At 42.0% G+C, this 12,928-nt stretch overlaps 1 protein-coding gene across 1 annotated transcript; it reads left to right on the top strand.

Annotated features, from left to right (window-relative positions):
• Positions 1–3,495: 3,495 nt before the first annotated feature.
• On the top strand, positions 3,496–12,915 carry LOC139399734 (zinc finger protein 658B-like). Its single transcript, XM_071144987.1, has 4 exons — positions 3,496–3,798; positions 4,752–4,990; positions 9,391–9,639; positions 10,267–12,915. Exons 2-4 carry the CDS (start codon positions 4,888–4,890, stop codon positions 11,769–11,771), a joined length of 1,857 nt encoding a protein of 618 aa, XP_071001088.1. The 5' UTR covers positions 3,496–3,798; positions 4,752–4,887; the 3' UTR covers positions 11,772–12,915.
• Positions 12,916–12,928: the final 13 nt, after the last annotated feature.

The raw sequence follows: 12,928 nt of genomic DNA, 5'->3' as shown, positions 1-12,928 counted from the left end.
CGTCTTACGTCGACCACACCCGTCGCCTCGTCTCCGTACCTAGTGTATATCTTATCTATTACTCAGTGGCTCAATTAATGTTTAACGTATGTTCAGATGTTGATTATGTAATTCTACAATATTAGTATGGTTCAAACCTCATAATATAAATCTACACACAGAATTTTACGTTAATAGAGTTTAACACTTTTTCCAATAGTCATGCACACCCCCTCAATATTCAATTATATAACTCTGTGCAAACATCTCATCTGCAAGTCCGCGACTTTTTAAACATTCTCACCGGTACCAGCTCCAACTGAAATAACTAATGTCCCACACTCGCTTGGCAGGCTCAAATTAATACAACTCTCATCTCATCTGAAGGTCCCTGACCTCATTCATACCGATATTAGTCCCCGACTGAATATCAAGCGTATTTCATGCACACGATTTGAGTCTCACAAATCGTCATTAACGCCAGTAAGCTTCAACTTACACCATACGAATCTTAATTCACGCCAGTAAGCTTCAATTTACACCATATAAACGTAATACACTTCATTCACTGTTACATCAATTCCCACCCTCAGTCATACTTTAAAAATAGGGCATCTCGCCCTTTAAACATTCACACTTGGCATCTCACCTAGTACATTACATTAGTTCGTTATGTCATAGAATATGTGGCCAGTCAACATTGCATTTACCACTGCGTATCTCCAGTGACTTGTTTTTATCAATGTAAATGTGTTATAATTTGGTTACTTACGTCAGACAGGTATTCTCACAAAATACATTTGGATAATGCCAATATGCAGAATTTCAGTTATTACAATAGGTATCTGCTTACCTTTTTAGTAGACCGGTCTTTTTGTGAGAAACACCGTCCGACGACAGTATTGGCCAATCGGCTGGCACACCAATGTCCAGCGGGGGCCTTTAACCGGATCACGTCGGGTCACCATGTTAGAGTTGCGTTTTTCGAATCCGGTATCAGGAAGAATAAAAGTCAGAATCTGTCGTTAATTATCTTTAATTAAATTCAAGCAATAAATGGTAAATGCAATTTTCGTATATACGGGCTCTCTGTCCCACCTTGCAGGTAAAACAGAGAACTGACAGGATGTACGCTAACAGTTGTTCTTATACTGTGATAGACAGTTCCAACCCGTCTGTTGGCCTATCACAGTAGAGGCTGAGCGTGGTTTTAGACTTGCTCAGACTAGTCCGTCGATGTATAGATCCTTACTGTTCTGGTATCGCAGCCTAGTTATAACAGTTGCTCAGTTCCTGCTATTGTGTTGTTCAGTATTTTTCCATCTCAGTTAAACCTCCTCATGATGACCACTCCTCCCTGTACCTGATTAACCACAACTTTGTAAGATACAGCAAGTCACACCATGTGCTCAATATTGTCACATACAAACACAAGGACAAAGCATCTGCTGGGCTGTTATCTACAGTTTTGCAACATGCAGCAGTCTCAGCATGTTGCTCGGTCCTTGACACACACACACACACACACACACAGACACAGACACAGACACAGACAACTGCTGTTCAAACAATTCAATCTTACGTGATATAGTAGTGGGTTACAGAGCATAGACAGAAAACCTCACAGGGTTCGTACAGTGTCAAGTCAAATTCAAGGACTTTTTCAGGCACTAATATTTATTTACTTTAAGCCCCATGTGCAAACCCTGAATTATAGATAAATATAGAAACAACTGAATGTGTCTGAATATTAGTACACATGTAAAGAACTGATAATCATTACATTCAGCTTCAGAACTGTGGAGCAACTGAAATGTTCTCTTTCTGATGAGGCACTACCTGCACTGAATTCCGTTGATGCAGACCTCCTATGGTATCATGGAGGTCCAGAAACAAACATTTAAGGTTCATGTCCGTTTAATTCTATACTAAGAATATAAACCAATAAATACCTATTAAATTCTACCACACCCTCCCCTTCCCCAAAAAACTATTCCACACCCCCCAATAAACTTGATCAGTATATCCCTTTCTGTGTTTGCAAACATTGGGGTTTATATCATGCTGAGACAATCCACCCCCAGGTTATCCAGCTTATCAAAAACCATACCGACAGTAACATCTGTTACCCCCAACAACTCTGCTGCAGTTTACAAGATAACTTTAAACCTGGTATTTCTGCTTTACACAATCCAAGTTGTTGATAACCTCACCAATGAAAGCTATGAAGTACATATTATTCAATATTAAAGTATCCTTTGTCACAATGCATTTGTGGTTGCAATATTTCTGAACAGGCCTCGAAACCATGTCAGGAATAGTAGGACTAGAGTTCTGACAGTAGGTCCTCTTACTACGGGACCAACCATGGAAGCTCCATCAGTCTGACAGTAGGTCCTCTTACTACGGGACCAGCCATGGAAGCTCCATCAGTCTGACAGTAGGTCCTCTTACTACAGGACCAGCCATGGAAGCTCCATCAGTCTGACAGTAGGTCCTCTTACTACAGGACCAGCCATGGAAGCTCCATCAGTCTGACAGTAGGTCCTCTTACTACGGGACCAGCCATGGAAGCTCCATCAGTCTGACAGTAGGTCCTCTTACTACAGGACCAGCCATGGAAGCTCCATCAGTCTGACAGTAGGTCCTCTTACTACGGGACCAGCCATGGACGCTCCATCAGTCTGACAGTAGGTCCTCTTACTACAGGACCAGCCATGGAAGCTCCATCAGTCTGACAGTAGGTCCTCTTACTACGGGACCAGCCATGGAAGCTCCATCAGTCTGACAGTAGGTCCTCTTACTACGGGACCAGCCATGGAAGCTCCATCAGTCTGACAGTAGGTCCTCTTACTACGGGACCAGCCATGGAAGCTCCATCAGTCTGACAGTAGGTCCTCTTACTACGGGACCAACCATGTAAGCTCCATCAAAACCTTCTAACACCTCAACAGCACTGATAAGCTTTCACTTCTTTAACCCTCTTTCCTACTGATCAACCTTTAGGCTTCAACCACTCTGTCCCCCTTCACATGTTCTTTAACAATATCATCCATGGACATAGATATTGGGACCTCAGAGATTATTACTCCCTTCAATGTAGCATCAGCTCCAGGGTCATGGCTTCTGAGCTTCGTCCCATTATGATTTTCTATTTGAAGAATCTTCCCTTGCTGAAACTGGCTAGCACAAGATATTAACAATCTACCATTTCCAATTTTTTATATCACCTTTAAACCAGGTAGGCTAGTTGAGAACAAGTTCTCATTTACACGGGTGAAGCCCAGTTTAACTTCACCTCTCTTTTTATGGCCTTGGTTAACCTTACATCAGAGTGTAAATGAGGCCCTGTGGTCTCCTCAAACATCATCCCAACTTTCCACTGTGACACATTATCACTCTAGCTCCCTACCGTGGGCCTCTTTAGAGTTTCTATACTACATGGTCCCATGCTAGGATGTTTCATATGCAGTTAGAGCTATTGTGAATAAGCCATTGCAGTTATGACATTGATAAAAGAATGGGCATGTTTCAAGTGTGTGCCGACGGAATATTTTTGGTATTTATTAGGATCCCCATTAGCCGCTGCAAAAGTATCAGAATTGTTCACTTCTCTCATTGACTTGTCAAACCCAGGCTTGGTCTGCTTCAAAAGCGTTCTCTGAAGTCTCGCGTTGTTACGTCTCTGGGTTTAGAAACTGGTAGTGGGGGAACAGGAAGTTCCGCACAGGCGCACATCATTATTCACAATAAAGGAAACGTCAGAATTGTGCAGTCGAGATAACTACTTCTGATTCCGTTTCAAATATATGATTACTGGTATGTAATAGCACGTTATAATATCTAAAGAACATGTCATAACATGCTAGGTAACAAATACGTCAAGGTATGATCACGTTTGATAAAGGTTTTATGTGTTATTTTTGTGTCAAACCGTGTGAGTTAACGTGATGAGGTTTTTACAAGTCACAGTTAGAGACTGTGGGTTAGTCTGAGTGGATGTATATAATTTCGTTAAGGTCATTTCATTAACGATCAATTTGTTGTAGCTTTCTGGGTTCGTTTTACATGTCGTTTTTGGTTTTGTATAAAATTCACGAGCTGGTAAAATGGCGGATCCCACTCGGTCTGCATCAACGCACTTCAGTGCAGGCAGTGAGGTTACAGCAGAGAGGGACCATTTTACGGTTGCGCTAAATTATTAATGTAATCAGTTTTCTACATGTGTACTAATATTCAGAGACATTCAGTTGTTTCTGTCTATCTATACATGTTACTATGGTGTGTAGGAAAATGCTATTGGTTTTTGATTGGAATAATACAGGGACGACCAGGTTATTCAGGAAAATAGTACACAGTGCTGCCTGAAACATACTACAACCTTGTACTAAATGTTTTTGAGTAATTTATGCATTTATGTGAATTCAGGAAATCTACTATAGATTAAGTGCATTTAGAGTTGTGTAGCCTAATATAAAGTGTATACTTTGTCTAATGTGAACTAATTCATGTTTTGTTGTCAAAGCTTAGCAACCAGATCTATTGAAATGAGATCAGTGCTTGACTTGGACAGGAGCTCACCGGAGCTGAGTACCGGCACCTCAAATTTCTACTGTTTGAGCTCCTGTTACTCTTATAGAATATTAGCTCCACAGTATTGTGGAGCTCCCGAACCTAAATATAAACCATATTTTTAGAGAATTAAGAAAGTGCCAGAACTGTCAAGACTAACCTAAGTGTCTGTTTCTCTTTATTACTACAGGCCGACTCAGATTAAGTCTGAGGCCGGTAACATCAACAGTGAGGACAAACCCAGCCTGCCTCTCTCCTTCCACACTGAGTAGAAACCTACAGTCACTGGGTCCTGATTGTGACAGTGGAGCCCAGTTTACACTGCAGGATCCAGAGATGGCATCAGTGAAGCTGGAAGACTGCAGTCAAACATTGGAGCTGAATGTCAACATTAAAGATGAAGAAGAGGAGGAGAAGATTGGGGAATCTGTTAGTCATGGTAAGAGCAGGTTCCACAGTGATGTGGAGACACTTGCAGAAGTTGGCCTTTTATAAACAGATTTCATGCAATTATACATCATTTTAGATGACAGGAGATTTTCACACAATGTTTTTTAATACCTCACAAATGACAGGCTACTTTGACACTGACAAACTGATAATCTGTGTTCAATAAAAACAACCTTGTCTTGAATCCATCAATAGTCTAGGCCAGGTGTGAGGAGAAACACATGGTACAATATGAGTCCTAAACAAGCTTTCCAGTTTCACTCACTCACCGACCCAAAGCTTATCCCTAACTTGCTTTACTTTGTAAAACAATGCTGTTTGCTCAATAGGCCTATTTGAAAGATAACTTGGTAACACAGAGAGAATAGTATTTTCTTTTCAGCAGGGTCCATTTGCTTTACAACCTGTTTTCCAGTGATTTGTATTAAAAATAAATATTCTTATTAAATACTTTTTTCTTTACATAGTTGAATGTGCTGACAACAAAATCACACAAAAATGATCAATGGAAATCAAATTTATCAACCCATGGAGGTCTGGATTTGGAGTAACACTCAAAATTAAAGTGGAAAACCACACTACAGGCTGATCCAACTTTGATGTAATGTCCTTAAAACAAGTCAAAATGAGGCTCAGTAGTGTGTGTGGCCTCCACGTGCCTGTATGACCTCCCTACAATGCCTGGGCATGCTCCTGATGAGGTGGCAGATGGTCTCCTGAGGGATCTCCTCCCAGACCTGCATAAAGCATCCGCCAACTCCTGGACAGTCTGTGGTGTAACGTGGCGTTGGTGGATGGAGCGAGACATGATGTCCCAGATGTGCTCAATTTGATTCAGGTCTGGGGAACGGGCGGGCCAGTCCATAGCATCAATGCCTTCCTCTTGCAGGAACTGCTGACACACTCCAGCCACATGAGGTCTAGCATTGTCTTGCATTAGGAGGAACCCAGGGCCAACCGCACCAGCATATGGTCTCACAAGGGGTCTGAGGATCTCATCTCGGTACCTAATGGCAGTCAGGCTACCTCTGGCGAGCACATGGAGGGCTGTGTGGCCCCCCAAAGAAATGCCACACCATGACTGACCCACCGCCAAACCGGTCATGCTGGAGGATGTTGCAGGCAGCAGAACGTTCTCCACGGCGTCTCCAGACTGTCACGTCTGTCACATGTGCTCAGTGTGAACCTGCTTTCATCTGTGAAGAGCACAGGGCACCAGTGGCGAATTTGCCAATCTTGGTGTTCTCTGGCAAATGAAAAATGTCCTGCACGGTTTTGGGCTGTAAGCACAACCCCCACCTGTTCATGTCGGGCCCTCATACCACCCTCATGGAGTCTGTTTCTGACCGTTTGAGCAGACACATGCACATTTGTGGCCTGCTGGAGGTCATTTTGCAGGGCTCTGGCAGTGCTCCTCCTGCTCCTCCTTGCACAAAGGCGGAGGTAGCGGTCCTGCTGCTGGGTTATTGCCCTCCTACAGCCTCCTCCACATCTCCTGATGTACTGGCCTGTCTCCTGGTAGCGCCTCCATGCTCTGGACACTACGCTGACAGACACAGCAAACCTTCTTGCCACAGCTTGCATTGATGTGCCATCCTGGATGAGCTGCACTACCTGAGCCACTTGTGTGGGTTGTAGACTCCGTCTCATGCTACCACTAGAGTGAAAGCACCACCAGCATTCAAAAGCACCACCAGCATCCAAAACATCAGCCAGGAAGCATAGGAACTGAAAAGTGGTCTGTGGTCCCCACCTGCAGAACCACTCCTTTATTTGGGGTGTCTTGCTAATTGCCTATAATTTCCACCTGTTGTCTATTCCATTTGCACAACAGCATGTGAAATGTATTGTCAATCAGTGTTGCTTCCTAAGTGGACAGTTTGATTTCATAGAAGTGTGATTGACTTGGAGTTACATTGTGTTGTTTAAGTGTTCCCTTTATTTTTTGAGCAGTGTATATTTTTTTTGCAAAGGGTAAAGTCTACAAAACTTGGTCCACTCTGTTCATAACAGCTGTTTCCTGTAGTTCACGATCATCTCCTTTGTTTTGTTGACTTTGAGTGAGAGGTTGTTTTCCTGACACCACACTCCGAGGGCCCTCACTTCCTCCCTATAGGCCGTCTCATCATTGTTGGTAATCAGGCCTACCACTGTAGTGTCGTCTGCAAACTTGATGATTGAGTTGGAAGCATGCATGGCCACGCAGTCATGGGTGAGCAGGGAGTACAGGAGAGGGCTGAGAACGCACCCTTGTGGGGCCCCAGTGTTGAGGATCAGCGGGGTGGAGATGTTGTTTCCTACCCTACCTTCACCACCTGGGGGCGGCCCATCAGAAAGTCCAGGACCCAGTTGCACAGGGCAGGGTTGAGATCCAGGGTCTCGAGCTTAATAATGAGTTTGGAGTGTACTATGATGTTAAATGCTGAGCTGTAGTCAATGAACAGCATTCTTACATAGGTATTCCTCTTGTCCAGATGGGTTAGGACAGTCAGTGTGTAGTGTGATGGCGATTGCATCGTCTGTGGACCTATTGGGGCGGTAAGCAAATTGGAGTGGGTCTATGGTATCAGGTAGGGTGGAGGTGATAGGATCCTTGACTCGTCTCTCAAAGCACTTCATGATGACAGAAGTGAGTGCAATGGGGCAATAGTCATTTAGTTCAGTTACCTAGGCTTTCTTGGGAACAGGAACAATGGTGAACATCTTGAAGCATGTGGGGACAACAGACTGGGATAGGGATTGGTTGAATATGTCCGTAAACACACCAGCCAGCTGGTCTGTGCATGCTCTGATGGATGCCGACTGGACAGGCAGCCTTGCGAGGGTTAACACGTTTAAATGTTTTACTCACGTTGGCCACGGAGGAGAGCCCACAGGTTTGGTAACGGGCCGTGTCAGTGGCACGGTATTGTCCTCAAAGCGAACAAAGAGGTTGTTTAGTTTGTCTGGGAGCAAGATGTCCATGACAGGGCTGGTTTTCTTTTCGTAATCCGTGATTGACTGTAGACCCTGCCACATATGTCTCGTGTTTGAATTGTGACTCAACTTTTTCTCTATACTGACGCTTTTGTTGTTTGATTTCCTTGTGGAGGTAATAGCTGCACTGTTTGTATTCGGTCATGTTTCCGGTCGCCTTTCCATGATTAAAAGCAGTGGTTTGCGCTTTCAGTTTTACGCCAATGCTGCCATTAATCCACGGTTTCTGGTTTGGGAAGGTTTTAATCGTCACAGCGGGTACGACATCTCCGATGCACTTGCTAATAAACTCGCTCACTGAGTCAGCGTATACATTAATGTTGTCTGAGGCTATCCGGAACATATCCCAGTCCACATGATAGAAGCAATCTGATTGGCCAGACCAGCGTTGTATTGACCTGAGCACGGATGTTTCCTGTTTTAGTTTCTGTCTATAGGCTGGAAACAACAAAATTGATTCATGGTCAGATTTGCCGAAGGCGGGGCTTTGAATGCATCGCGGAAGTTCTTGTAGCAATAATCCCGAATATTCAGAGTAAAGAAAGCGCCAGAAATGTGATGTTAAAAAGATAACCTTGTGTCCGTTTCTATTTGTTACTAACGGTAGGTAATAGTTTAAACGTGCTATCTAATATCAAAAGAACATGTCATGCCATGTTAGGTAACATCCATTAAAGGATTTTCACTTTTGGTAAAGGTTTGTTATTTTTTTGTGTCATTCCAAGTGAACGTGATGAACTATTTTAAAAGTCACAGCTAGAATCTTTGGGTTTGTCTGAATGGATGTACATAATTTCTTCAAGGTAATTTTAATTAAAAAATCTATTTAGTTGACATTTCTGAGTTTTTTTGGCATGTTATTGGTTTTGTGTGAAATTAACAAGCTGGTAACATGTCTGGACCCACTCTGTCTGCGTCAACAGACTTCTATATTTATCTGTAAATGTTACTATGGTGAGAACATGAAATACAATTGGTTTTTGATGTGAAATACAGTGAAAACAAGGTTAAAACAAACTAACCTTGTCCTAAATGTTTTTGTCATTTATGCATTTGGGAATTTGGGACATCTACTTTTGATTAAGTTCACTTACGTTGTGTAGCGTAGCTCATTTTAAAGCAGGTACTTTGTCTAATTTGAACGAATTCATGTTTTGTTGTCAATGCTTACCTACCTCATCTATTGAAATGAGATGGACAGGAGTTGATTACCGGCACCTCAAATTTATACTGCTTGAGCTCATGTTGCTCTTCTAGAATATTAGCTCAACAGTATTGTGGAGCTCCTGCATCTAAATATAAACAGTACTGTTACCTATTTCGGTTCAAGTCAAGCACTGAATTAGATAATTGATCAAGAAGAAATAATAATATAGACTAACTTTTTTGGTCTGTTGTCCATTGTTACTACAGGACGACTAGAATTAAGTCTGAAGCCGGTAAATTCAACAGTGACGACAAACCCAGCCTGCCTCTCTCCTTCCACACTGAGTCCAAACCTACAGTCACTGGGTCCTGATTGTGACAGTGGAACCCAGTTTGCACTGCAGGATCCAGAGATGGCATCAGTGAAGCTGGAAGACTGCAGTCGAACACTGGAGCTGAATGTCAACATTAAAGGTGAAGAAGAGGAAGAGAAGATTGGGACATCTGTTTCTCATGGTAAGAGCAGGTTGTATCTAACTAAGTTTGTGTTATTCATTCCAACTTCCCACTGTGCATGAAAAGTTGCAGTAGAACTGTTTCAATGAAAAGGTAGATGTTATTTCATGCTACTGACACTTGCATGATTTGACACCAGTATTTCCAGCATTTGTTTTATTCACCGGGCTATCTGGAGTGATCAGAGAGGAGACTAAAGAAGGGAAGTTGACAAGCTGCCAGTGTTTTAAAGTTCTATGAAATGAGTCTGTGTAGTTACTAACCCTTGTGATAGTGAGTGGAGGATGACACACCCCTTTTTAGCTTTCATCTCTTACCCACTTTTAGAATAGTTTTATTCCCCTGTATTGTTCAGCCTACTGATATGAATACATGTGTCACCCAGTACAGCCAGAAGAGGACTGGCCACCCCTTTGGGCCTGTTTCTTCCAAGGTTCCTGCTTTCTAGGGAGTTTTTCCAGGCCACTGTGCTTCTACATCTGCATTGCTTGCTCTTTAGGGGTTTTAGTCTGGGTTTCTATAAAGCACTTTGTGACAACTGATGATGTAAAAAGGGATTCATAATATACATTTGATTGACATGTATATCACTCCAACTGATTGGTTCTTCTGATGTTGTTCACACAGGAGAACATGTTGAGACATTCTCTACATCCAGAGAGCAACAGCAGGAAGATCACAGAGCTAAGAAGTCTCACCACTGCCCACATTGTGAGGAGACTTTCCCAATTCTATCAAAGCTAAAAATACACCTAAAAATACACACAGGAGAGAATCTGTATTCCTGTACTGACTGTGGGAAGAGATTCACAACATCAAGGAATCTGACAGTTCATCAGAGTGTGCACAATGGAGTGAAGCCTTACTCCTGCTCTGACTGTGGGAAGAGTTTTTCTCGAATGGACTTCTTAAAAACACATACACGTAGACATACAGGACTGAAGCCTTACTCCTGCTCTGAATGTGTAAAATTCTTCACAACATCAGCTGAGCTAAAAGTTCACCAGAGAACACACACAGGAGAGAAGCCTTACTCCTGCTCTGACTGTGGAAAGATTTTCTCTCAACTTGGCCCCTTAAAAAGACATGAACGTATACATACAGGAGTGAAGCCTTACTCCTGCTCTGACTGTTTAAAATGCTTCACAACATCAGCTGAGCTAAAAATTCATCAGAGAACACACACAGGAGAGAAGCCTTACTCTTGCTCTGACTGTGGAAAGACTTTCTCTCAACTTGGCCCCTTAAAAAGACATGAACTTATACACACAGGAGAGAAGCCTTACTCCTGCTCTGACTGTGGAAATTGCTTCACAACATCAGGTCAGCTAGAAGTTCATCAGAGAACACACACAGGAGAGAAGCCTTACTCCTGCTCTGACTGTGGAAAGAGTTTCTCTCTATTGTTTAACTTAAAAACACATGAACGTATACATACAGGAGTGAAGCCTTTCTCCTGCTCTGACTGTGTAAAATGCTTCACAACATCAACTGACCTAAAAGTTCACCAGAGAACACACACAGGAGAGAAGCCTTACTCTTGTTCTGACTGTGGAAAGACTTTCTCTCAACTGGGCACTTTAAAACAACATGAACGTATACACACAGGAGAGAAGCCTTACTCTTGCTCTGACTGTGGAAAGAGTTTCTCTCAACTGGGCCCCTTAAAAAGCCATGAACTTATACATACAGGAGTGAAGCCTTTCTCCTGCTCTGACTGTTTAAAATGCTTCACAACATCAGCTGAGCTAAAAGTTCACCAGAGAACACACACAGGAGAGATGCCTTACTCCTGCTCTGACTGTGGAAAAAGTTTCTCTCAACTGATTCTCTTAAAAAGACATGGACGTATACATACAAGAGTGAAGCCTTACTCCTGCTCTGATTGTGTAAAATGCTTCACAACATCAGGTCAGCTAAAAGTTCATCAGAGAACACACACAGGAGAGAAGCCTTACTCCTGCTCTGACTGTGGAAAGAGTTTCTCTCTACTGTGCAACTTAAAAACACATGAACGTGTACATACAGGAGAGAAGCCTTACTCCTGCTCTGACTGTGGAAAGAGTTTCTCTCTACTGTGCAACTTAAAAACGCATGAACGTATACATACAGGAGTTATTCTTCACCGCTGATCTGACTCTAGAAACTGTTTTAAAACAACAGCTGAGCTAAAAGGTCATCAGAGACACACAGGAGAGGAACCTGACTTCTGCTCTTAATATGGCAAGAGTAACTCAAGTAAAAGTGAAAGTCACCAAGTAGAATACCACTTGAGTAAAAGTATTTGGTTTTAAATATACTTAAGTATCAAAACTAAAAGTATGAATCATTTCAAATTCCTTAAATTAACCTCTACGGGATGGGTGTTCCTAAAACAGGACAGTTGCTAATGTGACTATAATGACATTGTATTCAACAGCTAACTTTCTGGGACATAGACATGTCTTTTATATGGGCAGAAAGATTAACAAAAATTTAAGCAAACTTCAGTGTCGAATTAACAGTAGCTATTACAGTGAAAAAATACCATGCTAGTGTTTGAGTAAAGTGTAAAACAACTTATCACTGCAACTGGTTTGATACATTCAAACCAGTTGATTTGTCATCCTTAGGGTCCCAGAGATAAAATGTAGCATAGTTTCGTTTGATAAAATCAATTTTTATGTTAAATGTAGGAACTGGGTTCTACATTTTTGAACCCCTGTTGTCTCTGGCTCCACACCTATCCCGCCAGACCATCTAGATGTGTGAAAGTTAGTGAATAAGCTAATGATCCATCATGTATAAAATTCCTGGCAGTGTGTAAACTTAAATGTTTTATTACCATAGAGTTTTTGTATGTTCTCTATAGTTTTGTACTTAAATGTATCAATTGACCAATTCAGGACATTTGGGGAAACTCCTGGCAGACTTGATACAGTCCAGTAATGTAATTCTTCACTGGATCAGTCAAACTTTTCACACACTGCTGCCATCTGGTAGCCAAAATCTAAATTACACCTAGACTCCTTTCTGAAAGTATGGCCTTTCTTGCATTTCAAAGTTAATGAAAAAAAGTTTTTGTTTGTATGATTTTTACCAGATCTAATGTGTTATTCTCCTACATGAATTTCACATTTCCACACACTTCAAATTGTTTCATTTCAAAAGATAAAGAATATGCATGTCTTTGCTTCAGGTGCTGAGCTACAGGCAGTTAGATTTGGGTATGTCATTTTAGGTGGAAATGTAAAGAGAAAAAAAAGGGTACAATCCTTAAGAGGTTTTTAGCGAACTAGTGAGTCTGCCA

Source organism: Oncorhynchus clarkii, unplaced genomic scaffold (genome assembly GCF_045791955.1).
Source record: "Oncorhynchus clarkii lewisi isolate Uvic-CL-2024 unplaced genomic scaffold, UVic_Ocla_1.0 unplaced_contig_7979_pilon_pilon, whole genome shotgun sequence".
Lineage (NCBI taxonomy): Eukaryota > Metazoa > Chordata > Actinopteri > Salmoniformes > Salmonidae > Oncorhynchus > Oncorhynchus clarkii.
Note: the sequence above shows the minus strand (reverse complement) of the source record. Positions and strands in the feature narration are given on the sequence as shown.

Excerpts from the sequence above, each read along its gene's own strand:
- LOC139399734 (XM_071144987.1), top strand. The coding sequence starts at position 4,888 with ATGGCATCAGTGAAGCTGGAAGACTGCAGTCAAACATTGGAGCTGAAT. Across the intron at positions 4,991-9,390 it reads TGGGGAATCTGTTAGTCATG|GACGACTAGAATTAAGTCTG; the intron begins GTAAGAGCAGGT and ends TTGTTACTACAG. Across the intron at positions 9,640-10,266 it reads TGGGACATCTGTTTCTCATG|GAGAACATGTTGAGACATTC; the intron begins GTAAGAGCAGGT and ends TTGTTCACACAG.